The 26,123-nt window shown below is 46.6% G+C and overlaps 1 protein-coding gene and 2 long non-coding RNA genes across 7 annotated transcripts in view; 2 read left to right on the top strand and 1 right to left on the bottom strand.

Moving 5' to 3' along the window:
* Positions 1-7,110, bottom strand: part of LOC149448737 (asparaginyl-tRNA synthetase-like) — a 115,281-nt gene extending 108,171 nt beyond the window's left edge. Inside the window, exons 1-2 of one of the 4 annotated variants that reach the window (XM_089651711.1) lie at positions 7,030-7,110; positions 4,688-4,884 (exon numbers count right to left, since the gene is read on the bottom strand). In XM_089651711.1, coding sequence (XP_089507837.1) covers positions 4,688-4,825 — 138 coding nt within the window. In that variant the 5' untranslated portion in view covers positions 4,826-4,884; positions 7,030-7,110. Of the gene's footprint in view, positions 1-4,687; positions 4,885-6,933 lie in introns of all 4 variants that reach the window. The other 3 variants (XM_089651712.1, XM_089651709.1, XM_089651710.1) reach the window with 3 other exon arrangements.
* LOC149448738 (uncharacterized) lies at positions 7,072-16,224 on the top strand. Its single transcript, XR_016305796.1, has 2 exons — positions 7,072-7,294; positions 15,638-16,224. It is a non-coding gene; the product is annotated as an uncharacterized LOC149448738 (long non-coding RNA).
* Positions 16,225-22,064: 5,840 nt separating this feature from the next.
* LOC149448739 (uncharacterized) lies at positions 22,065-25,490 on the top strand. Of its 2 annotated transcripts, none has more exons than XR_016305799.1 (3): positions 22,065-22,402; positions 24,204-24,277; positions 25,190-25,490. It is a non-coding gene; the product is annotated as an uncharacterized LOC149448739 (long non-coding RNA). The 2 variants fall into 2 exon arrangements; XR_016305798.1 differs by having other exon boundaries at positions 22,267-22,327.
* The last annotated feature ends 633 nt before the right edge of the window (positions 25,491-26,123 follow it).

Genomic DNA, 26,123 nt, shown 5'->3' on the forward strand with positions numbered 1-26,123 from the left:
ATGGGACAGGAAGTGAAGGTAATTTTCCCTGATGGGACACAGATGGCATGTAAAAAAAGAAAACCTGACAGGAGTTGTAACCTTCCCTTATTCTATCCAAAACGTAAGAAAAAAAAAAGTTTTGCCTATAGTTCTGCTTTAAAGTGATTTTTTTTTGTAAAATAATATACATGTCTATACGTACCTGCTGTGTGCAGTGGTTTGGCACAGAGCAGCCTGGATCCTCCTCTTCTCGGGTCCCCCGCAGGCTCTCCTGGCTCCTCCTGTCTGTCGGGTGCCCCCACAGCAAGCAGCTTGCTATGGGTGCACCCGCTTCTCCGTGTGTCCATTCACACACGGAGCAGTGGCTTACCCCCACGCCCTCTCTCTTCTCACTGGCTGACTGGCTGTGATTGACAGTAGCGAGAACCAATGGCTGCCGCTTGCTGTCTCAGCCAAATGAGGAGGCAGAGACCCGGGACAGCCGAGGCTGTCATTCACTTCGCTGGATCGCGATGAGGCTCAGGCAAGTATTGAGGAGGCTGGGGGAGCTGCTGCACACAGAAGGTCTTTTTACCTTCAAGCATAGAATGCATAAAGGTAAAACACCTGGAGCCTTTGGAAACACTTTAAAGATAAAAAATTACGAGGATAAAAACAAAAAAAATGTTTTATCCCACTAAGCTCCTGTAAGTTCTAAGCAAGTTCTATGTTGAAGGTTTGGCAGTCCTATGCAAAATGCTTATCTATGAGACAGAGTTCATTTATTTTAGTCATTCATACTGTGCTGATATATTCTGCAGAGCATTACAGACAATGCTGAGCCATTCACAGCAATCCCTGACCAGAGAGATCACAGTCCATATCGAGGAAAGACATTTAGGCCTCATTCATAAGAGGTGTACTAAACCATACGCTCATGCAGGGCCATGTTTAGCACATCCACCTGGCAGTACTAAAGTCATGGGTTCGAATCCCAACCACGGCACCACCTGCCTGGAGTTTGCATGTTCTCCCTGTGTGGGTTTCCTCCGGGTACTCCGGTTTCCTCCCACACTCCAAAGATATACTGGTAGGTTAATTGGCTCCTGTCTAAATTGGCCCTAGTATGTGTATGTATGAATGTGAGTTAAGGACCTTAGATTGTACGCCCCTTGAGGGTTAGGGACTGATGTGAATGTACAATATATATGTAAAGCGCTGCGTAAATTGATGGCACTATGTAAGTACCTGGAATAAATAAATAAATTGGTGGTGGTCCAGGTTTCCTCGTGCAGGCAGTCCAATTCATGTCCATTGGCACATAGTGGCTGCATGGACTTAGTTGCTGTGTCTTTACATGACATCCATGTAGATGAGGGTGCGTGTCACTGAACTTACACTGTCTATATCTGGGGACATGCACCGACACGGATGTCACATTGGGACACAGCAGCTGTGTCCCAAAGGACATCAATGGGACAGCCTGTACGGGGATGCACACAACACCTGAGGGTAAAGACGGCCTTGCAGGGGCATACGGTAAGAGAGGCCCTGTGTGAGAGGCCCTAACCACTTACAATCCTGAGGATTTACCCTCCTTCCTGATCAGGCCATTTTTTGCGTTACAGCGCTCCATTACTTTAACTGACAATTGCGCGGTTATGCAACAACGCACCCAAATGAAATTTACGTCCTTTTTTTCCTATGAATTAAGCTTTCTTTCGGTGGTATTGATAGCCTGTGTATTTTTTATGCTAAAAAAAAAAAAGAGAAGACTGAAAAAAAAAAACAATATTTTTGATTTTTTTTTGCTATTAAACGTGTCCAGTAAAAGAATTTACAAAAAAAAAAAAATCTAAATTTTTTCATAAATTTAGGCCATGTGAAAGCTATAGCGTTTACAAATGGAGGTATATATACTGGGATTTTTTTTTTTTTGCTAGTAATGGCAGCGATCAGCGATTTATAGCAGGACTGCGGCAGGCATTCTGACATTGAGGGGGGAACTGACTTGGTGTCACTGACATCCCCAGTGACACCAATACAGTGATCAGTGCTTAGGGGGGAAAAAAAACACTGACACAGTAATAATGGCACTGGGCAGGCAGGTGTTAACATGAGGGGTGATCAAAGGGTTAACTGTGTGCTGTTTACTGTGTCCGTGCTTCACTGTAAGCCATGCAAAGCAGTGTGCAGGAGCTGACAGGAAGGAGAACTGTTTTGTGTACAAACAGTTGTTCCCCCCCCCAAAGTCGGAGATGCTCAGCAATCACTGGACGCTGGCGAGTAATCATCAGCTGGGACCTGACGATTGACAGCTGAGGCAGCGAATGGTGGCGTGGATAGTGTGTGTGTGTGTGTGTCAGATAGTGGTTAAAGTGATAGTAAAACCTACATATACCCAATGAAGTGCCCGGCCTCAGGTGATACAAATCCCCCTCCTACATACGTTGTACCTGTTTATCTGCACTATTTCTTCTCTACATCCCTTCAAATTACAGAATTTATAAAACTAGCCTGAGCTGTCAGAAAACAGAAGGGCGGAGAGCTAAAATTACATACTGCAGAGCTCAGTGAGGAGATCTCTGAGAGCTGTTTGGAGGGAAGGCTCACAACCCCTTCACAGAGCACACTGGAACAGAGCTGAGGATGTCAATCACAGGCTGTGTGCTGGAGCTCCCATCCCTGTCACCTTTGTATCTCTTTGTGTCAGGAAAACTTGTCAGATGTGACTCATGCAGGTAGCAGAGGAAGAAAGCAGCAGAGAGAAATGACACTTAGTGCTCTGAATTGAGACAAGTGCCCACTATAGCGGGATATGCTTTGTTCATATTTCATGTCTGAGGTTTACAACAGTTATTGTTCATCTTCCCTGCCCCTTCTCGGTCAACATGCAATTAAAATAAAGATGAAAAAATACCCAGATTAATCGCTGGATCTTTGTGTTTCTCTATGCAATGCAAACAGATCAGGGTGTTGTACGCAGCTTCCTGAAAACATTACAGCACCCTGTCTCAGGGCTCCTCTGAAGAGTCCTCAGTCCTGGTGCAAGCAGTGGGCTGGATCTTGAGAGGCGTTTTGCAAAATAACAAAATGACTTGATGGGTGGATGTCAGTCTGCAGGAGTGGGCGTTCCTAGGCAGACTTTATTTGCATACAGACCACCCTAGGTCAGGGCTCGACAAATCCCAGACGCCAGGTCACCATGGCGACAAGAAATTGCGTCCTGGCGTCTGGGTTCACAGATATGTATACACGTATACTGAAATCTCCATGTCATTCAGGTTTCTGTGAGATTTCAGCACAGGTGTGATTTTGTCGCTCTCTATCCATGACTGCCTCTCATTGACTTCAATACAAAATTGCATCCCATTGACTTCAATACAATAACACCTCCCACTGACTTCAATGCAAAATCGCCTACCATTGACTTCAATGTAAAAACACCACCCATTGACTCCAATGCAAAAACTCCTGTCAATAGCAATCTTATGTGAACACTTCTCTTTGCATGTCACTTTAGGCTCCGTTCACACTTATGCGACTTGTCATGCAACTCTGGGGTACAAAGGCGCATCACAAGTCGCCCCCCCATGTTTCCCAGTGGGTACCATTCAGATCTGCGTGACTTCAAGGTAGTTCCTGCATTACTTTGGTCCGATTTTCATGCAACTTGAGGGCCATAGACTTCATGTAAACCCTCCAAAGTCGCACCTGAATGTTGTACATGCGACTTGTGTGCGACTTTGTACAGCAGAAACAATTATTCTTGGTCAAAGCTAAAGTTGCACTCATCCAAAGTCGCACTGTAAAGTCGCAATGAAAATCGCACAAGTTTGAAGACGCACAAGTGTGAATGGAGCCTATCACTTGTGAATCTGGAACGCACCGCTAGAAACTCGCTAAGGATTGCATCTGTGTGAACCACCTCAATAGGAACACATAATATCTCGCCTGGCATATGAATCTGTTTGAAAACGCATCCAGAAAGGCATATGTGTGAACCAGGACGGCTCCATTCACACGTGGGCTATTGGGATCATGGCAGAATCAGTGTGATCACAAAACACAGGTTCAGGTGCCATTATTGTCAATGGCACCTAAACCGTGGTGCAGTTTTGCTGCGATTGTCGCGTGGCCAATCCCATCACGGGAAGCTTGTCATCCAAATGTTGCCTTGCCCCGGGAGCTGACAACCCACGCTACACTAAAAAAAAAAAAATTGGCTCCTAACATTTTTAGCTGGCTCCTAGATTCAAGGCAATATTGTCAAGCCCTGCCCTAGGTAAGACCCATGTAACATCATGAGCCTCCATGATTAAAAGGAATGAAATCCAATGAATGAAAGAGGCGGGACAGGGACAGTCAGGCTGGGGAGGAAAGTGCTGGATGACGCTGGACATCCTCTAGCTAGGAGGACTCTTTCGGACTTGCTGCAGCTTCTAATGCACACGGTGGGAAGCTCACAGTGTGCAGTGAAATCAGAGCGATTTCAGTCCAGGAAAGGAGCCGGTACAAGTGTGCAAGCCCAAGTCAAGGTGACAGCTTCTAGGACCGGAAGTTGCTGAGCTCTATTCCACGGTGCTGGTGTGAAAGAGGGGGACGTGGTGGTCATGTGACTGCGATGAAACCTCAGAGGACGGTACAGAAATGTGAGGAAAGATCTTTGCCATGTTGACCTTCAGCTCTTTAGGAGCGGATCCATTAGTACAAAGTTCTCACCTACCTGAATTTTCACTTTCTTTATGTTTCCACCATGACTGGTGAGTGCGTCGCGCACACATAACCTGCTCCCGCTTCGGTGACAACGGTGCCAAGGACAGCGTGACACCAGCCTGGTGACAACCTTCCCTGCTGCGAACATGGTTCCTGCAGATCACCACTGATGATGATGAAGCACAGCGAGTGTAAGAGACCCAACTCCTGAAATGCAGAATGACATCGGTAAAACATCTTTGTGATCCAGGCACACGTCTGTTTCCTCTCCATAATAGTGCCAGGATAGATAATAACTGCTGATCTGCCTGAAATCCAGAGAATGCTTTTCTTTCTGTCTGGGCTGACAACTCTGCTTCGCTAAAATCCCGACCATCCGCCCTGCCTGCTGAGCTGCAGGACGACTCCTCACCCAGCTCCCCTCTCTGTCCCTCTTCATATACACACAGTCATTTCTTTCCAGGAAAAACAATTCTGCTGCTGTGAATCACAAAATCCTGCCCATACTCTTGGGAGATGTAGATCTGGGGGTGTGCGGGGAAGGGCTCTTGGGACTTGTAGTTCTGGGGTTGGGTAAGCAAAGGGTACTTGAGGGATGTAGATCAGGGGTGCATAGGGAAAGGGCTCTTGGGAGACATAGATCTGAGGGTATGTAGGGAAAGGGCTCTTGGGAGATGGTAGATCTGAGGGTGTGTGTGTAGGGAAAGGGATCTTGGGAGATGTAGATCTGAGGTGTGTAGGGAAAGAGCTCTTGGGAGATGTAGATCTGAGGGTGTGGAGGGAAAGGGCTCTTGGGAGACGTAGATCCGAGTGTGTGGAGGCAAAGGGCTCTTGGGAGACGTAGATCCGAGTGTGTGGAGGCAAAGGGCTCTTGGGAGACGTAGATCCGAGTGTGTGGAGGGAAAGAGCTCTTGGGAGACGTAGATCCGAGGGTGTGTAGGGAAAGGGCTTTTGGGAGACGTAGATCCGAGGGTGTGTAGGAAAAGGGCTCTTGGGAGACGTAGATCCGAGGGTGTGTAGCGAAAGGGCTCTTGGGAGACGTAGATCCGAGGGTGTGTAGGGAAAGGGCTCTTGGGAGACGTATATCCGAGGGTGTGTAGGCAAAGGGCTCTCGGGAGACGTAGATCCGAGGGTGTGTAGGCAAAGGGCTCTCGGGAGACGTAGATCCGAGGGTGTGTAGGCAAAGGGCTCTTGGGAGACGTAGATCCGAGGGTGTGTAGGGAAAGGGCTCTTGGCAGACGTAGATCCGAAGGTGTGTAGGGAAAGGGCTCTTGGGAGACGTAGATCCAAGGGTGTGTAGGGAAAGGGCTCTTGGGAGACGTAGATCCGAGGGTGTGTAGGGAAAGGGCTCCTGGGAGACGTAGATCCGAGGGTGTGTAGGGAAATGGCTCTTGGCAGACGTAGATCCGAAGGTGTGTAGGGAAAGGGCTCTTGGGAGACGTAGATCCGAGGGTGTGTAGGGAAAGGGCTCTTGGGAGACGTAGATCCGAGGGTGTGTAGGGAAAGGGCTCCTGGGAGACGTAGATTCGAGGGTGTGTAGGGAAAGGGCTCTTGGGAAACGTAGATCTGAGGCTGTGTAGGGAAAGGGCTCTTGGGAGACGTAGATCCGAGGGTGTGTAGGGAAAGGGTTCTTGGGAGACGTAGATCTGAGGGTGTGTAGGGAGAGGGCTCTTGGGAGACGTAGATCTGAGGGTGTGTAGGGAGAGGGCTCTTGGGAAATGTAGATTCAGGGTGTGTAGGGAAAGGGCTCTTGGGAAACGTAGGTCTGAGGCTGTGTAGGGAAAGGGCTCTTGGGAGACATAGATCTTAGGGTGTGTAGGGAAAGGGCTCTTGGGAGACGTAGATCCGAGGGTGTGTAGGGAAAGGGCTTTTGGAAGATGTAGATCCGAGGGTGTGTAGGTAAAGGGCTCTGGGGAGACGTAGATCTGAGGGTGTGTAGGGAAAGGGCTCTAATAAGATGCAGTTCTGGGGGGGGGGATGTATAGAAAGTACTCTTGGGATGTAGATCTGTGGATGTGCAGGGAAGAGCTCTTGGGAAATGTGTATCTGGGGGTGTCTGAACAATCCAGTTAATATCCAGTCAGGCGGGATCTTGCACTACATACTTTTATAGCTAAAGAAGATCATACAACCAGACTGTATCCTGTATGGGGAGCTGTAATCTGACTGTACGATCTCCGTAGAGCTCAGTGTACAGGTGATGAGATCATACAACCAGATTGTATGGTGTATGGTCAGATCTGCAGTTCTACAGACCTGTGACTGACCTTTGTCCTGGTATGACGCACAGTGTGTGAGCAGACACATGACTGGCCTCTGACACCAGCCCCGTGTGTCCCCTTCTCACCTCACCTGCCTCTCCGGGGTCACCCCCTCCACATCTTAGCGGTTGCATGAAGATGTGTGTCCCGTGAGCATCTGCCCCCCTTGCTGTATCTGCGCATGTGCCAGTTTCAGGCATAAGCAGACGATCAGCGATCTCGCTCTGAGAAAGTGTTAACTCCTTTCATGCTGGATCCTTTCATGCTGGATTGCAAGTACAGGAGTCACATGCATCGGATCACTGCTGCTGCTGCTGACGTTCCTAATGTCGCCAAGCTGCTGGGGGGGTGACATGGCAAGTACAGTCACATGTGGGGGGATCAGTGATATTGGGGGCCCATAACATGTTTTGGTGGTGCAGTTACACGTGGGTACCAGTCACATGGGGGTGGGGATTTGCATCAAGGGAGACTGAGCTTATTGCCAGGGGGTGATGTTTGCATCAATGGGGGGGGGGCAGATCTTCACGGGGTACTGATCCTGGGGTGAGGGGGGTAATGACAAGGGGGGCACATCTTCACGGGGGAATGATTTTGCTGGTGAATAATGACAAGGGGGGCAGATCTTCATGGGGGACTGATCTTGCTGGGGGGGAATGACAAGGGGGGCAGATCTTCACGGGGGACTGATCTTGCTGGGTAATAATGACAAGGGGGGCACATCTTCACGGCGGATTGATCTTGGTGGGGGGTAATGACAAGGGGGGCACATCTTCACGGGGGACTGATTTTGCTGGGGGGGAATGACAAGGGGGGCAGATCTTCACGGGGGACTGATCTTGCTAGAGGGAGTGACAAGGGGGGCAGATCTTCATGGGGGACTGATCTTGCTGGGGAATAATGACAAGGGGGGCACATCTTCACGGCGGATTGATCTTGCTGGGGGGGGAATGACAAGGGGGGCACATCTTCATGGGGGACTGATCTTGCTGGGGGGGTATGACAAGGGGGGCACATCTTCACGGGGGACTGATCTTGCTGGGAGGGAATGACAAGGGGGGCACATCTTCACGGGGGACTGATCATGCTGGAGGGAGTGACAAGGAGGGCAGATCTTCATGGGGGACTGATTTTGCTGGGGGGGAATGACAAGGGGGGCACATCTTCACGGGGGACTGATTTTGCTGGGGAATAATGACAAGGGGGGCACATCTTCACGGGGGACTGATCTTGTTGGAGGGAGTGACAAGGGGGGCAGATCTTCATGGGGGACTGATCTTGCTGGGGGGAATGACAAGGGGGGCACGTCTTCACGGGGGAATGATTTTGCTGGGGAATAATGACAAGGGGGGCACATCTTCACGGGGGAATGATTTTGCTGGGGAATAATGACAAGGGGGGCACATCTTCACGGGGGACTGATCTTGCTGGAGGGAGTGACAAGAGGGGCAGATCTTCATGGGGGACTGATCTTGCTGGGGAATAAAGACAAGGGGGGCACATCTTCACGGCGGATTGATCTTGCTGGGGGGGGAATGACAAGGGGGGCACATCTTCGCTGGGGACTGATTTTGCTAGGGAATAATGACAAGGAGGGCAGATCTTCATGGGGGAATGATTTTGCTGGGGAATAATGACAAGGGGGGCACATCTTCATGGGGGACTGATCATGCTGGAGGGAGTGCCAAGGGGGGCAGATCTTCACGGGGGACTGATCTTGCTGGAGGGAGTGACAAGGGGGGCAGATCTTCATGGGGGACTGATCTTGCTGGGGAATAAAGACAAGGGGGGCACATCTTCATGGGGGACTGATCATGCTGGAGGGAGTGACAAGGGGGGCAGATCTTCACGGGGGACTGATCTTGCTGGAGGGAGTGACAAGGGGGGCAGATCTTCATGGGGGACTGATTTTGCTGGGGAATAATGACAAGGAGGGCAGATCTTCATGGGGGACTGATTTTGCTGGGGGGGAATGACAAGGGGGGCACATCTTCACGGGGGACTGATTTTGCTGGGGAATAATGACAAGGGGGGCACATCTTCACGGGGGACTGATCTTGCTGGAGGGAGTGACAAGGGGGGCAGATCTTCATGGGGGACTGATCTTGCTGGGGGGAATGACAAGGGGGGCACATCTTCACGGGGGAATGATTTTGTTGGGGAATAATGACAAGGGGGGCACATCTTCACGGCGGATTGATCTTGCTGGGGGGGAATGACAAGGGGGGCACATCTTCATGGGGGACTGATGTTGCTGGGGGGGTATGACAAGGGGGGCACATCTTCACGGGGGACTGATCTTGCTGGGGGGGAATGACAAGGGGGGCACATCTTCACGGGGGACTGATCATGCTGGAGGGAGTGACAAGGAGGGCAGATCTTCATGGGGGACTGATTTTGCTGGGGGAGAATGACAAGGGGGGCACATCTTCACGGGGGACTGATTTTGCTGGGGAATAATAACAAGGGGGGCACATCTTCACGGGGGACTGATCTTGTTGGAGGGAGTGACAAGGGGGGCAGATCTTCATGGGGGACTGATCTTGCTGGGGGGAATGACAAGGGGGGCACATCTTCACGGGGGACTGATTTTGCTGGGGAATAATGACAAGGGGGGCACATCTTCACGGGGGACTGATCTTGTTGGAGGGAGTGACAAGGGGGGCAGATCTTCATGGGGGACTGATCTTGCTGGGGGGAATGACAAGGGGGGCACGTCTTCACGGGGGAATGATTTTGCTGGGGAATAATGACAAGGGGGGCACATCTTCACAGGGGAATGATTTTGCTGGGGAATAATGACAAGGGGGGCACATCTTCACGGGGGACTGATCTTGCTGGAGGGAGTGACAAGAGGGGCAGATCTTCATGGAAGACTGATCTTGCTGGGGAATAAAGACAAGGGGGGCACATCTTCACGGCGGATTGATCTTGCTGGGGGGGGAATGACAAGGGGGGCACATCTTCGCTGGGGACTGATTTTGCTAGGGAATAATGACAAGGAGGGCAGATCTTCATGGGGGACTGATTTTGCTGGGGAATAATGACAAGGGGGGCAGATCTTCACGGGGGAATGATTTTGCTGGGGAATAATGACAAGGGGGGCACATCTTCATGGGGGACTGATCATGCTGGAGGGAGTGCCAAGGGGGGCAGATCTTCACGGGGGACTGATCTTGCTGGAGGGAGTGACAAGGGGGGCAGATCTTCATGGGGGACTGATCTTGCTGGGGAATAAAGACAAGGGGGGCACATCTTCATGGGGGACTGATCATGCTGGAGGGAGTGACAAGGGGGGCAGATCTTCACGGGGGACTGATCTTGCTGGAGGGAGTGACAAGGGGGGCAGATCTTCATGGGGGACTGATTTTGCTGGGGAATAATGACAAGGAGGGCAGATCTTCATGGGGACTGATTTTGCTGGGGGGGAATGACAAGGGGGGCACATCTTCACGGGGGACTGATTTTGCTGGGGAATAATGACAAGGGGGGCACATCTTCACGGGGGACTGATCTTGCTGGAGGGAGTGACAAGGGGGGCAGATCTTCATGGGGGACTGATCTTGCTGGGGGGAATGACAAGGGGGGCACATCTTCACGGGGGAATGATTTTGTTGGGGAATAATGACAAGGGGGGCACATCTTCACGGCGGATTGATCTTGCTGGGGGGGAATGACAAGGGGGGCACATCTTCATGGGGGACTGATCTTGCTGGGGGGGTATGACAAGGGGGGCACATCTTCACGGGGGACTGATCTTGCTGGGGGGGAATGACAAGGGGGGCACATCTTCGCTGGGGACTGATTTTGCTAGGGAATAATGACAAGGAGGGCAGATCTTCATGGGGGACTGATTTTGCTGGGGAATAATGACAAGGGGGGCAGATCTTCACGGGGGAATGATTTTGCTGGGGAATAATGACAAGGGCGGCACATCTTCATGGGGGACTGATCATGCTGGAGGGAGTGCCAAGGGGGGCAGATCTTCACGGGGGACTGATCTTGCTGGGGGGTAATGACAAGGGGGGCAGATCTTCACGGGGGACTGATCTTGCTGGGGAATAATGACAAGGGGGGCACATCTTCATGGGGGACTGATCTTGCTGGGGGGGTTTGACAAGGGGGGCACATCTTCACGGGGGACTGATCTTGCTGGGAGGGAATGACAAGGGGGGCACATCTTCACGGGGGACTGATCATGCTGGAGGGAGTGACAAGGAGGGCAGATCTTCATGGGGGACTGATTTTGCTGGGGGGGAATGACAAGGGGGGCACATCTTCACGGGGGACTGATTTTGCTGGGGAATAATGACAAGGGGGGCACATCTTCACGGGGGACTGATCTTGTTGGAGGGAGTGACAAGGGGGGCAGATCTTCATGGGGGACTGATCTTGCTGGGGGGAATGACAAGGGGGGCACGTCTTCACGGGGGAATGATTTTGCTGGGGAATAATGACAAGGGGGGCACATCTTCACGGGGGAATGATTTTGCTGGGGAATAATGACAAGGGGGGCACATCTTCACGGCGGATTGATCTTGCTGGGGGGGGGAATGACAAGGGGGGCACATCTTCACGGGGGAATGATTTTGCTGGGAAATAATGACCAGGGGGGCACATCTTCACGGGGGAATGATTTTGCTGGGGAATAATTACAAGGGGGGCACATCTTCACGGCGGATTGATCTTGCTTGGGGGAGAATGACAAGGGGGACACATCTTCACGGGGGACTGATTTTGCTGGGGGGGAATGACAAGGGGGGCACATCTTCACGGGGGACTGATCTTGCTGGAGGGAGTGACAAGGGGGGCAGATCTTCATGGGGGACTGATCTTGCTGGGGGGAATGACAAGGGGGGCACATCTTCACGGGGGAATGATTTTGTTGGGGAATAATGACAAGGGGGGCACATCTTCACGGCGGATTGATCTTGCTGGGGGGGAATGACAAGGGGGGCACATCTTCATGGGGGACTGATGTTGCTGGGGGGGTATGACAAGGGGGGCACATCTTCACGGGGGACTGATCTTGCTGGGGGGGAATGACAAGGGGGGCATATCTTCGCTGGGGACTGATTTTGCTAGGGAATAATGACAAGGAGGGCAGATCTTCATGGGGGACTGATTTTGCTGGGGAATAATGACAAGGGGGGCACATCTTCATGGGGGACTGATCATGCTGGAGGGAGTGCCAAGGGGGGCAGATCTTCACAGGGGACTGATCTTGCTGGGGGGTAATGACAAGGGGGGCACATCTTCACGGGGGACTGATTTTGCTGGGGGGGGAATGTCAAGGGGGGCAGATCTTCACGGGGGACTGATCTTGCTGGGGAATAATGACAAGGGGGGCACATCTTCATGGGGGACTGATCTTGCTGGGGGGGTATGACAAGGGGGGCACATCTTCACGGGGGACTGATCTTGCTGGGAGGGAATGACAAGGGGGGCACATCTTCACGGGGGACTGATCATGCTGGAGGGAGTGACAAGGAGGGCAGATCTTCATGGGGGACTGATTTTGCTGGGGGAGAATGACAAGGGGGGCACATCTTCACGGGGGACTGATTTTGCTGGGGAATAATGACAAGGGGGGCACATCTTCACGGGGGACTGATCTTGTTGGAGGGAGTGACAAGGGGGGCAGATCTTCATGGGGGACTGATCTTGCTGGGGGGAATGACAAGGGGGGCACGTCTTCACGGGGGAATGATTTTGCTGGGGAATAATGACAAGGGGGGCACATCTTCACGGGGGAATGATTTTGCTGGGGAATAATGACAAGGGGGGCACATCTTCACGGGGGACTGATCTTGCTGGAGGGAGTGACAAGAGGGGCAGATCTTCATGGGGGACTGATCTTGCTGGGGAATAATGACAAGGGGGGCACATCTTCACGGGGGACTGATCTTGCTGGAGGGAGTGACAAGGGGGGCAGATCTTCATGGGGGACTGATCTTGCTGGGGAATAAAGACAAGGGGGGCACATCTTCACGGCGGATTGATCTTGCTGGGGGGGGGAATGACAAGGGGGGCACATCATCATGGGGGACTGATCTTGCTGGGGGGGAATGACAAGGGGGGCACATCTTCACGGGGGACTGATCATGCTGGAGGGAGTGACAAGGGGGGCAGATCTTCACGGGGGACTGATCTTGCTGGGGGGTAATGACAAGGGGGGCACATCTTCACGGGGGACTCATTTGGCTGGGGGGGAATGACAAGGGGGGCAGATCTTCACGGGGGACTGATCTTGCTGGGTAATATTGACAAGGGGGGCACATCTTCACGGCAGATTGATCTTGCTGGGGGGTAATGACAGGGGAGGCAGATCTTCATGGGGGACTGATCTTGCTGGGGGGAATAATGACAAGGGGGGCACATCTTCACGGCGGATTGATCTTGCTGGGGGGGAATGACAAAGGGGGCACATCTTCACGGCGGATTGATCTTGCTGGGGGGGGGAATGACAAGGGGGGCACATCTTCACGGGGGAATGATTTTGCTGGGAAATAATGACCAGGGGGGCACATCTTCACGGGGGAATGATTTTGCTGGGGAATAATTACAAGGGGGGCACATCTTCACGGCGGATTGATCTTGCTTGGGGGAGAATGACAAGGGGGACACATCTTCACGGGGGACTGATTTTGCTGGGGGGAATGACAAGGGGGGCACATCTTCACGGGGGACTGATTTTGCTGGGGGGGAATGACAAGGGGGACACATCTTCACGGGGGACTGATTTTGCTGGGGGGGAATGACAAGGGGGGCACATCTTCACGGGGGACTGATTTTGCTGGGGTGGAATGACAAGGGGGGCACATCTTCACGGGGGGGCTGATTTTGCTGGGGAATAATGACAAGGGGGGCAGATCTTCACGGGGGACTGATCTTGCTGGGGGGAGTGACAAGGGGGGCAGATCTTCATGGGGGACTGATCTTGCTGGGGGGAATGACGGGGGGCAGATCTTCACGGGGGACTGATTTTGCTGGGGAATAATGACAAGGGGGGCACATCTTCACGGCGGATTGATCTTGCAGGGGGGGAATGACAAGGGGGGCACATCTTCACGGGGGACTGATCTTGCTGGGGGGGAATGACAAGGGGGACAGATGTTCATGGGGGACTGATCTTGGGGGGGTAATGACAAGGGGGGCAGATCTTCACGTGCCACATTATTGATATCAGTTGGGGGAGGAATAGTGCCCCATCGTTGGTGTCAATGGGAGGAATAGTGCACCATCGTTGGTGTTAGTGGGATGAATAGTGCCCCATCCTTAGTATCAGTGACACCAATGATGGGGCACTAATCCTCCCACTTACACCAAAGACACTTAACATGCTGACCCCTGCGCCAGGGTAGGTGCTGCTGCAGGCAGCATACCTGGTTGCAGCAGCACCATCTGCACGGCACACTTACCAGGCGGTCAGCTGTCCTCTTTCATTCACTCTGGCTGCTCCCTCACTCGATGTTGTGGGTCCGTTCGGCTACGGCTCCTTGCATGTGATTGGCCGCCTGTGTGCCTTTCCTGAGCTACAGTTCTGTTGCCCAATCACCGGTGAGGAGGCGGAGGCGAGCAGCAGCATGAACATGGAGTGAGGGAGCAGCGCTTCCTGGACTGCATCATCGTGGGACTGGGACACGTAACCAGGTAAGACACAGCAGACCCCTTCCCGCTCCGGTACACAGTGTCCTTTCCATTGGAAGGGGTGGCGGCAGCACCACGCCACCCCCCTAAAAAGTTCCACCCTAGGTAAACGCCTTGTTTGCCTCGCAACAATTTCGCCCCTGGGTACAGTGACATGGTAGGGGGAGAGTTCAAATTTGAGTGGGGCAATGATATGGGGGTTGGCAGTGATATGGGGGGGCATTACATATGAAGCACATTGACATGTGGGGGCAGTGACATGGTCAGGCTTGACATGGGGAGGACAGTGACATATGGTGTTGCCTGACATGGGGAGGACAGAGACATGTGAGGGGGCAGTGACATGGTAGGTCCTGACATGGTGAGGAAAGTGACATATGGGCGGACAGTGACATGGTGGGTCCTGACATGGGGAGGTCAGTGACATTGGGGGGTCAGTGACATGGGGAGGACAGTGACATTCTGGGGTCAGTGACATGGGGAGGACAATTACAATGACATGGGGAGGACAGTGACATTGGGGGGTCAGTGACATGGGGAGGACAGTGACATTGGGGGGGCAGTGACATGGGGAGGACAGTGACATTGGGGGGTCAGTGACATGGGGAGGACAATTACAATGACATGGGGAGGACAGTGTGGTTGAGTTGTAGTCTGGATGTCGGTCAGTCTGTGTTGTCAGTTGCGTGTGCCAATTTTTTATGATCAGTTGTGGAGTGTTGGTCGTGTTTGCTAGGAGTCTGTGTTTTTGTTTGGGGTGCAGGAAATGTTTCATTTTGTGTTGTAATCAGGTGGAGGTGATGTGTGTCAGGTTGTCAGTCTGTTGTTTCTGTTCTGTTGGATTGGGATCATCCTTGGACTTCAGTAGGTAGATATGGGGGGGTGTCAGGCTGCTTGCGGTGTTGCTCTTGTAATTCTTGTGTGTCATGGCCGGTGTGTTTAGTCTTCATGCTGTTGTATGTTATATTGTTCATGTATGTCTGTTATCCTGTGAAATATCATTGTTCTATTTGTTGGTTTCTAACTGTTCTCTTTGTTCTCTGTTTTAGGTCCAGGCTTTGTTCGCTGTATACAGCATTCTTGTTGCTATTGGGTGTGCCCTTGCAGATCTTCAATGGTCACATCAACCTGTGACAGGACGTGTACTTATCCATGTGGATAGCGAACTTGGCTGATAATTGTGTATCCAGCTCACCTTTACATAATTCTGCTCCTGTGACTTCTGGATAATTCATCTCCTTCATCTGTTTTCAGGCATCAATGTCTCACCTTGCAATAGTGTAGCCTACTTCCTCTGGTCAATAGCAGGGATAGACTGACCATTTTTAAACTCTGGCACTGCCCCAGGGCCAGGGGACAGTAGGGGGCCCCATAAGATGCCCCTGGTACCTTTTTCATAGGCTTTTTTGAGTTTGGGCAAGGACACAGGGGCCACATGAGTTGTTAGTCCTCCCCTGGTCAACAGTGAGAAAAAATAAATGAATGGACTATTGTTGTTATAGCGGTATTCAAGCATTAATTTATTTTTTAATGTGTTTTTTTTTTCTTTTATGATTTAAAATACATTTACTAACATTTTTTGAAATAAAATGTTTTTTGTTTCACCAATAAAAGGGCCATGGCCTATTTTATCCTACTATCTAGTCATGTTTTGTATGTATCAAAATATTTAGATTTATCTTGTGCTTATCCACTTGTCTGCAAGGTTTTACCTCCATGACGACAGTCTTTATTGCTATTCATTACATTGCTACTTTAACTGGCCGTTGCAGAGTCATGTAATATTGTAATAAAATTTAATTTGATTACCAATATATATATATATATATATATATATATATAAATATTATTTTTATTATTTATTTACTTTGTATTATTTTGCATCACCACTGTTTATTTTCGATGATAAATTGATTTTAAAGGCTCAAGTTCTTTCAGCTTCATGCATTGTATGCATGCATTACAAAAACATGTATGCTGCAGTACACCCATCCCCGCCAACCCCCACCACACAATATTTACTTGATCCCCATTGATATCAATGAATGGCCACATCAGCCTTGGATGTCCCTTTTCTCTGCCTTGTCATTGGCTCCCACTGCTCTAAATCACAGGCAGTCATTTAACCTCCCTGGCGGTATTCCCGAGTGTAGCTCGGGGTAAAATGTCTATACCAAAAGCGGTAACCCCGAGTTACACTCGGGCTTACCATGCAGCGCTGCATAGGGAGTCCCTGCAGAGCTTACCTTGTCCTTCGCTAACGCGATGTGTCCCCTGCAGCGTCCCTGGCCATCTCGTCCGGCCGATGCCGGAATCCGGCTCCTGTGTTCCGGTCCCCGTGACGTCGGGACGTACGGGCGCCAACGGCGCCGGGAAATTTGAAAATTTTCAAAAATTTTTTTTTTTTTTAAAACGATTCTACATAGTAAAACATTGCTGTTTCAACCCATTTCACATACATTTTGTCCCGAGTGCTTTGTCCTGTCCCCTGTCTGCAATTTGATTGTTCTTTCTGCCTGGAAACGTAGAAAAGTCCATGGCGTCCAAAAAGCATCCCTTTAGGTCCGACGCGGTTTTAGACCGGCTAGAGAACAGCAATAGTAAATCAGAACCACTTGCAGAATTGAGTGATAATGATTGGTGGGGGAAATTCCTCATCAGACACTGAAAACAATTCTGCGACTAAGCTCAGCGATGTGTGAACTTGGCGCTCTATTTTACATTTCAGTGTTTTTGGTTTGATTATATTATTGAATTAAATGTATGATTTAGAATCTTGTTCAGACAGATTTCAGTGAGTTATTCCTAAAAATTACAGCCTACAATAAAAAAACTACATATTTCCATGCAGAATAATGTACCGCTTTCAGCACCAAAAATATCAAATAATCATACCGCCAGGGAGGTTAATGAAGTAAGAGGAGGCGTGGCCAAGCCATGCCCTGTGCGTGAATGGACACATGGAGCATCATCTTGCCAATGCACCTGCTTGTGTGTCTCCATAGGAAGTTAAGTATAATTTTTTTTCTTAGTTTCAAAAGAAAATTAAACTTTCATATAGCTTTTGAAAAGACTGGAAATATGTACAATTAAAAAATACTTTCTACTCCAATAAAATCATATTTCTTTAGATTAATGTAGGCAATAATGGATCATCCGACATGTCTTAAAAAAAATAAAAAAATTTCTATGTGTTATTAATTGGCTAGGGGGAACAATACAGTCTATAAACTATGTTATATACAATATATCTGATCATTCTTCAGTCATGATTAACTCTTGTCTTCTTTTTGTCGAGGCTCTAAAATGCCTGGACAGTACAAATTAGCCCAAATGATATCTGTATGGAAATTAGATTCTTTTTTTTTTTTGTTTTGAAAATTTTTTGATTAACTAATTGCCAACAGCAGCTAGCCGAATGACGGCTACACTGCGTCCGGCCAGTTCTGGGTGGACATCATATGACGTCCTCCCAGAACGCGCTCTCCTGGGCGCCCCCTGCTCCGTACATCCGGCGATCTCCGTGATCGCTGTGTTCTACGTACACAGCTGATCACGCAATGTGTTAAAAGGCCAATTATGCCTGTATTTCAGCACCTGATCAGCTGTGTCCAATGACACACTGATCACCGGGAAATGCGATTGCAGGTTCTCTTTCCTCACGCTGTCATAGCACCAGGAAAGTACTGACGAGAACTGGCAGTTGTTAGAGCAGGGATCGGCACCGATCATTAGGCCAGTGATGATCAGTGCCTTGATGATCGGTGCCCAGCAGTGCCACCCACCAGTTACGCCCACCTGTGCTTAGCACTGCACCAATCTGTACACCCACCTGTGTCAGCCACCTGTGCCCAGCAGTGTACCCACCTGTGCCACCACCTGTGTCCACCAGTGCCACCCACCTGTGCCCACCAGTGCCACCCACCTGTGCCCACCTGTGCCCATCAGTGCAGACCAGCGGTTGTGCCAGTCAGCGCCCAGCAGTGATGCCAGTCAGTGCCACCTATCAGTGCTGTCTATCAGTACCCATTATCAGTGCTGCCTATCTGTGCCACCTCATTAGTGCTGCCTATCAGTGCCATTGAGTGCTGCTTATCAGTGCCCATCACTGCTGCCTATCAGTGCTGTCTATCAGTGCCGCCGATCAGTGCTGCCTCATCAACGTACATGATTGACGGAGAAAAATTACCTTTTTTAAAAAATTGTATAATAGAAACAAAGCAATTTTTATTTTTTTTTATTGTTTGCACTTTCTTTTTTTATATTGCAAAAAGTAAAGTGCCCAGCAGTGCTTAAATACCACCAAAAGAAAGCTCTATTTGTGAGAAAAAGATAACAATTTCATATGGGTACAATCTTGCATGACCGCGCAATTGTAATTCAAAGTGCAACAGCGCTGAAAGCTGAAAATTGGCCTGGTAAAGAAGGAGGTATAAGTGCCCGATAGGGAAGGGGTTACAAGTGAATGTGGAAGAAACATATTATTATTATTTTTTTTTTATTAATAAATGTCACCAGTGTAGTACAGTGTTATCATCTGACTGGTGTAGTGCTGATCTTGTGTGCTGACTCTTGTCATTATCTTTTCATTTAAATTGAACTAATTTTTTTGCAACATTTAAACATGTAACATGTTACGAAAGTTGTGCTCACCCTTTGATGATGTCCTACAAGATCATCAATTCCATCTGCTATCTGTTATCCTGTGTAATTCTTTATCCCCTCACTGATATGTCCTGTTCTATGTCATACAGTCAGTGATGCATTTAGGATGCAGGCTGCCGTGGCAACCAAACATTGGCTCAAACACCCCTCCCCCCACAACCAGAGAGACACTGACCAACCCCCCCCCCCTTCAACCACAAAGAGAGCCTGACATTGAACAACAAGACCCCACCTCTACCTGAGAGAGCCCTCCATTACCACCACTCCCCATACACTGGCAACACCACACACCACCCTTGCCACAGAGAAGACACTCACCTTCACGACTCTGGACATCACTGGGAACAAGAGTCATGTTCTGCATACCCCATCAACCATCTCCCACCTGGTCCCCATGCTGTGTGTGTCCCTTCTTCCATCCCTTCTTTTGGGTGGGGGCGCTGCACCCCTAAAAATTTCCTAAGCCACCCTGAAACATGCTTCCCTTGGCAAATGTCTTGTTTGCCTTGTGGTAAATATGCCCCTGCATTGACCTCCTGTTCTGAAATTTCAGTTGATGTGCAATGGGTGAAGCAAAGTAATATTAGCCCTTTTGTAGGGAAACGCTGCCCCTCTGAAAAATACCCCCTAAGGCAAATGCCTTGTGATAAAAACACCCCTGCCTAAAGTCACATATTATATCCATGTGGCATTTGGGTCCTGTACCTACCACCTCCCCCCTTCCTGTGCCAAAAGCAATACTAATATCAAATCTTGTCATTGACACGGGGCAAGTTGACATTATTTCTGTTCTAGTGAAATCATGGCCACCGTCTAACCTTCTATGCATGTCAAGCTGTGCACTTGTATGGATGTCACATTGGAATCTGCAGCTTTGTCTGTGCAGCCACCGCATCACACTTGTCTTAAAGGATTTCCTCATTGGAATGTAACACGGAAGTCTTAATCACCATGTGTGTAAACACAGCCAGCACATGGATCATGTAATCAAATATCCCCATGTCAACCAAAAAAAAGGGTTTTAAAAATGTTTCTTATTTGTGTTGTATTTTTGCATGTCATTTTTGCTAAGTTAGGATGGCCAAACATGAGACAATTATGTTGCCTCTTTTTCCTTATAGATGGCCCTAGATTGTACATTTTTCTTACAATTTTTTTTACATTGCTGCACAATCATGCCCCTCAAGTATGTAGTGCAACGATCTTACAGATTGTATGCCAATTAAAAGTTTTGCTTATGTATTACCTAATAATATCTGTTTTGTATTACATAGCATTATACTTGAAAAATGTATCCCATATGGTCACATTTATACATCAGGTTCATAAAACATGTTCCACTGCATTAACAGCCAATTCAGTTAAAATAACGACATATTTGTTTAGAGAGATGATATCATTAAGATGAGGTAACACTAGGGTAAAGGCTGCTGATAAGGTCATTATCATACTTTTCCCTGAAGTGATATGTCTGCAGAAAGCAACACCTTGTGATAAGATGAACAGCTGCCATGTGCTAATGTGACCTCTTCAAAAAAAAAAAAAAAAGACAATATGTTTTTATATCAGAATACTTATCATTGCAATCCCAAGTAAACATTTATCTTTACCATTGTGTAATTTATAAACTACATTAATGTCACATGCAGGGGCGAAATTACCATTTTGAAACTTGGGCACTGCCCAAGGGCACGGGGTCAGTATGGGGCCCCATGAGATGCCCCTGGTACCTTTTTCATAGTCTATTTTGGAGTTTGGCCAAGGACACAATGGCCCCATAGTCCCCTATTGCCCGGGGGCCCCATGAGTTGTCATTTTTCCCCTGGTAACATAGTACTATATGAAATGAACATTGATGAGACAATATATTTTCAAAATCTATTTTACGCTCAGAGTGTGCAAATAGTACACATTATGTACATGAAATATAATCATATTGCATAAATCATATTATTACTAACACATTACTTTGATTTTTCTACGGGTTCACTCAGGGTTCATTTTGTATACCTGTAAGCATGCATGCTGTCTCTTTCCTCGTGTCCTGTGCATCATAAATCATAGTACTCTCTCCTAAAAAGTGATAAGCATTTTGTTTGTTTAAGCATTTAAGATTAGCTTGAAGCCTTTTTTCTCTACCAATGTTCAAACAGCAGTCCTATGTGCATTCCAATTTGAACATGTGCTTCAGCAGATATAAAGCTTTGGAGGTGATTCATGATGTCAGGTAAAAATGCTTTTAAAGGAGATTTGATCAGTTATTGGGCCAGTGAATAGCTACATAATTAAAATAATAATATTTTGATTTATCAAAAATCCAAAAGAGTTTTCATACTTTATTGTGTTTTATCCCTGTTGATCCTACCATTTCCTCTGCTTTCTCATAACAAAATGACCACACCTGTCACGAGATCACAGTGTTTACAGTTTTCTGGTTGTTCTTGTCTAGACATTATTCAAAACCTACACAAACATTAACCTCTGAACTATAATGTCCTGCTGTTTCTCCTCCTCCAGCTCTCCAAACTCTTTCTATCACTGTTATAAGCTATTATTTAACTTTCGTCAAACAAAATTTTTTTTAATATTTGTGTCGACAAATTAAAATTTAACTTTTCAATTCAATTTCATTTAGTTACTTTATTTTTTCCAAAAAAAGGTGTGTCGTTTTGGCACCTAGTTTAAAATGGTGATGGCCCATTTCTTAGTCTTTCTTATTGTTAACTCTATGTAAATTTTACATACTTTCTAACAGTGTGACATATATATGTGTACACCATGTATATTCTAAGTGTGGTTTTACAAGTGGAGGTTTACTGATTAGTTAAGATAATAGTGTCTTTTTTAATCTGGTGATCCTGCCAGTCCCTCTGCTTTCTCATAACAAAATGAACACACTAGGCATGAGAGCATGAGATTTTTTTAGAATTAGAGTCAGGTGAATGATTAACCAATAATCCCAAGCAAGTGCTGATAATCATCAATTTCATATGTAGGTTGAAACAGTCATTAACTGAAAGAGAAGCAGCTGTGTAGGAGGCTTAAAATGGGAACTGCGAAACTGTGCTACTAAGGTGAGGTTGTGGAAGACATTTTCATGTTACAGGTCATACTCCATGGCAAGACTGAGCACAGCAACAACACACAAGGTAGTTATACTATATCAGCAAGGTCTCTGCCAGGCAAAGATTTCAAAGCAGACTGGGGTTTCATGATGTGCTGTTCAAGTTCTTTTGAAGAAGCACAAAAAAACAGGCTATGCTGGGTACCCTAAAAGCAGTGGGCAGCCAAGGAAACTTGTAGTTGGAGACTTGGTCAGGATCAACTTCTCCAGGACTTCACCCATCCTCTGGAAATCCCTAACCTAATTCATCAGGCTGTCACCTACCCTCCACAACTTCAGGCGCACCCAGAAAAAACACCTCTTTAGAGAAGACTACCCCACCCCAACCTAACAATAGATCTCTGCTCCTCCTACCACTCCATCCAACACAACCACTTCCTCCAATACCCCTCCCCCCTCCCTCCTAGATTGTAAGCTTGAAAGATCAGGGCCCTCAATCCCCTTGTGTACTGTATTGTTACTGTACTGTCCCATGTATTGTCTCCCATTGTAATGTACAGCGTTGAGCAAACCTTTTGGCGCTATATAAATACTGTATAATAATAATAATAATAATAATAATGTTGTTTACCTTAACAAGACGTCTCCAGCATGTATAGAGGAATAAATGGATTGTGTTGCTGCCATGTGATTGGCTGATTATGAATTTTAGTTAACAAGCAATTAAACAGGGGCACCTAATAATGTTGGTGTTTGTGTCTATGTGTGTGTGTGTATTAATTTCTCTATATATAACTATAGAAATTTTTTGTAAAAAAAAAGTATATATAGAATGTCAATGTACATCAAGGATTTTGGGTTGGGATAGTGTTAACAAAAAGAACTGTGCATTTGATTGGTTAAATTATGGTGTTTTTGTATCATTTTAAATTACTTACAATTTTTAACATGCCAACGATTTTACACAACAACACTTCAAAACTATTGAGCAAAGAAAATGAAAAAAAAAAAGTTAATGGAATTATTTGTCCCTCACAGTGTATACATTTCAGTAACTGCATCACATCTCTCTATAAAAACACTCAGCTTGGGCAGTACATGCTCCCACTTTGGTTAACTCATTAAAAAAAAGATTAATGTACATTTAATACACAAATTAGAAAGGTTAAAAGGGGATGAGGCATGAAGCTTGAGCAGCCTGTACACCCACAAAAAAGGTTCCAAAATTCATAAGAAAAACATTTTGATGTCCTTTAGCACAAAATTATATATATATTTTAAATTGATTAGCTATGACAGAGGCAAAAAATTTTTTTATTGGCAAACAAAGAGTCACAATAGACCAGGCCTTATCTTATGGTGTGTTTCTTTTTATGACATGCAAAGTCAATGATAAATATGGCTATAAATGCACAGCCTGTTAAAGCAGTAGTGTTGATGTATTTATTTCAAATAACATAAAAATGTCAATTTATATATAAAAATTACTAAAAATTAAAAGAAAAATTTGAATATGACTTTCAATGACAAGCCTGCATAAGGCTTTACACAACATTTCAATTAAATGTAAAAACCAAAATATACATCAATATTAATATAATTATTTAATTTTCTTAAAATGTATTTACTTTAGTTAGATTAAAATAAAGTTTTTTGTTATACAATTTGATATTATTACTTAATAAATAATATATATTTAAAAAGTATTCCAGAATTCACTGTAAAAAGCCAAAGATTAGTAGTGATGAGCAAGGTAAAGTTTAGTAATTTATAGTACCGTGTGTGCTTAGTAAATCAAAAGGGAAACAAAACAATTGATTACATCTATTATTATTTGCAAATGTATACTTATGTAATTTTTTAACTTCAACATTTATTTGATGCAGATGATTTGCATGGCCTTTGCCGGATATGTGGAGAAGAAAACGATTTCAATGAACACACATACACAGTCCAATGGGTATGTTTCAGAAAACATAAGAATTAACTTATAATTTATGCACCCAAAAATATAAATATTTATGAGCATATGAACACTTGTGTGTTAAAGAAAGGACAATTACGCTGTGTAATGTGATAAAATTTGTCAAACCATACATTTCAGTTGAAACACGATTTCATCACTTGGTTAATACATTAAACTTTTTTCATCTTTTGCTTGTTTTTACATTATTATTATTGTTATTATTATTATTATTATTAACAGGTTCCTGCCCAGCCTATAGATAGATGGCGGCCTTCAAAACCCCTTATCCCTCTAGGTGGATGACATCGGAGTACTGGCACCGTTGCTGGTAACGTGACCTGGTGTGACCAATCACAGCAGGTCACATAACAGTTGTATACAATGGATGGCTTCCTTTCATGCCATCCATTGGATACTAGTATGTGTAGCTGTGAATGGTCACAGCGGTCACATGCACAAGCTGGGCCAATCACAGCCCAGCTATGTCATGTGATTAGCTGTGGACAAATCACAGCTAAGCACAAAAAAAAACGTGAATGAATCGATGTCATTCAGGTAAATGCTTGCTTATAGCAGAGTAATTCATTGCTATAAGCTAATTTTCCACCAAAAAAAAAAAAAAAGCGTCACCAAAGAAGTACAATGTTACTATGGTAACATAGAACTACTTTGGTCATAGTGAAATATGAAAAAAAAGTCTTACAAAAAAGAAAAAAAAAAAAAAAGGGAGAGGGAGGGGTGAGAGAGAGGGGATATAGGAGGGGTGAGAGAGTGAGAGAAGAGGGGAGAGCGAAAAGATATACATAGTTTTAAAAGTGTGTTTTGCCATTTACAGAGCCATATATGTATGTATGTAACAAAATTAATTAACTTCATCTTTTAATATATCATTAAAATTTTTTCCAGATTTCATGTGAAAGTTGTGCACTGTGGTTCCACATATCCTGCACAGGGCAACAAATTCCAGACGAATACAGATGCCCATTGTGCATTCAAAACTATTACTAAAAATGTAAATATTGTTGGACTTTATTTAAATTTCCTAGAAGAACTGTGATGTTTGATAGATTTTGTACATATTTATATTTTGGTTGAAGTGTCCGAAAGGTTTGACTATGTTGTCAATTTCTAAATTATTTTTATATAATGTACATATTAAAATTGTTATACATGCAAAATATTAAAATTGGTTTATCTATGTTCAAAATGTATAATTTAATTGTATATAAATTACATGTTCAGTTTGTGATACATAAACACTTATAACCACCTCCCGCCCTCCATATAGTACAATGACAGGTGCAAGGTGGTTCTCTCGTTCTTGGAGGATGTCACATGATCAGCTGTGTCCAATCAAAGCTCATCGCATGTAAACACGGAAAGGCTGGTTATCGGCATTTCTCTCCTCTCGAGCTGTCATGCTGACAGAGGAGGAGAGGAGAGCCAGTAATCGGCTTTACGCCGAGGGGACATGTGCACTGATCATGAGAGCACTGATGATCAGTGTAGCCCCAGCAGTGCCACCTGTCAGTGTCCAACACTGACTCGTGCCAGTACCCATCAATAACACATCAATGCCACATGTCAGTGCCTACCAGTGCACATCAAGTCCACAGATCAGTGCCCATCTGAGCTGCCTTTCAGTGTCTCCCATAAGTGCCAGTCAGTGCCACCTATCAGTGCGAATCAGCACCACCTATACGTGTTGCCAATCAGTGCCACCTATCAGTGTCAGTCGGTGCTGCCCATCAGTGCCAGTCAGTGCTGCCTAACAGTGCCATATATCAGTGCAATGTATCAGGGCTGCTTTTCAGTGCCCATCAGTGATGCCTGTCAATGC

This window comes from Staurois parvus, unplaced genomic scaffold (assembly GCF_062004578.1).
Source record: "Staurois parvus isolate SC_StPar_1 unplaced genomic scaffold, SC_StPar_1.0 ptg000660l, whole genome shotgun sequence".
Taxonomy (NCBI): domain Eukaryota; kingdom Metazoa; phylum Chordata; class Amphibia; order Anura; family Ranidae; genus Staurois; species Staurois parvus.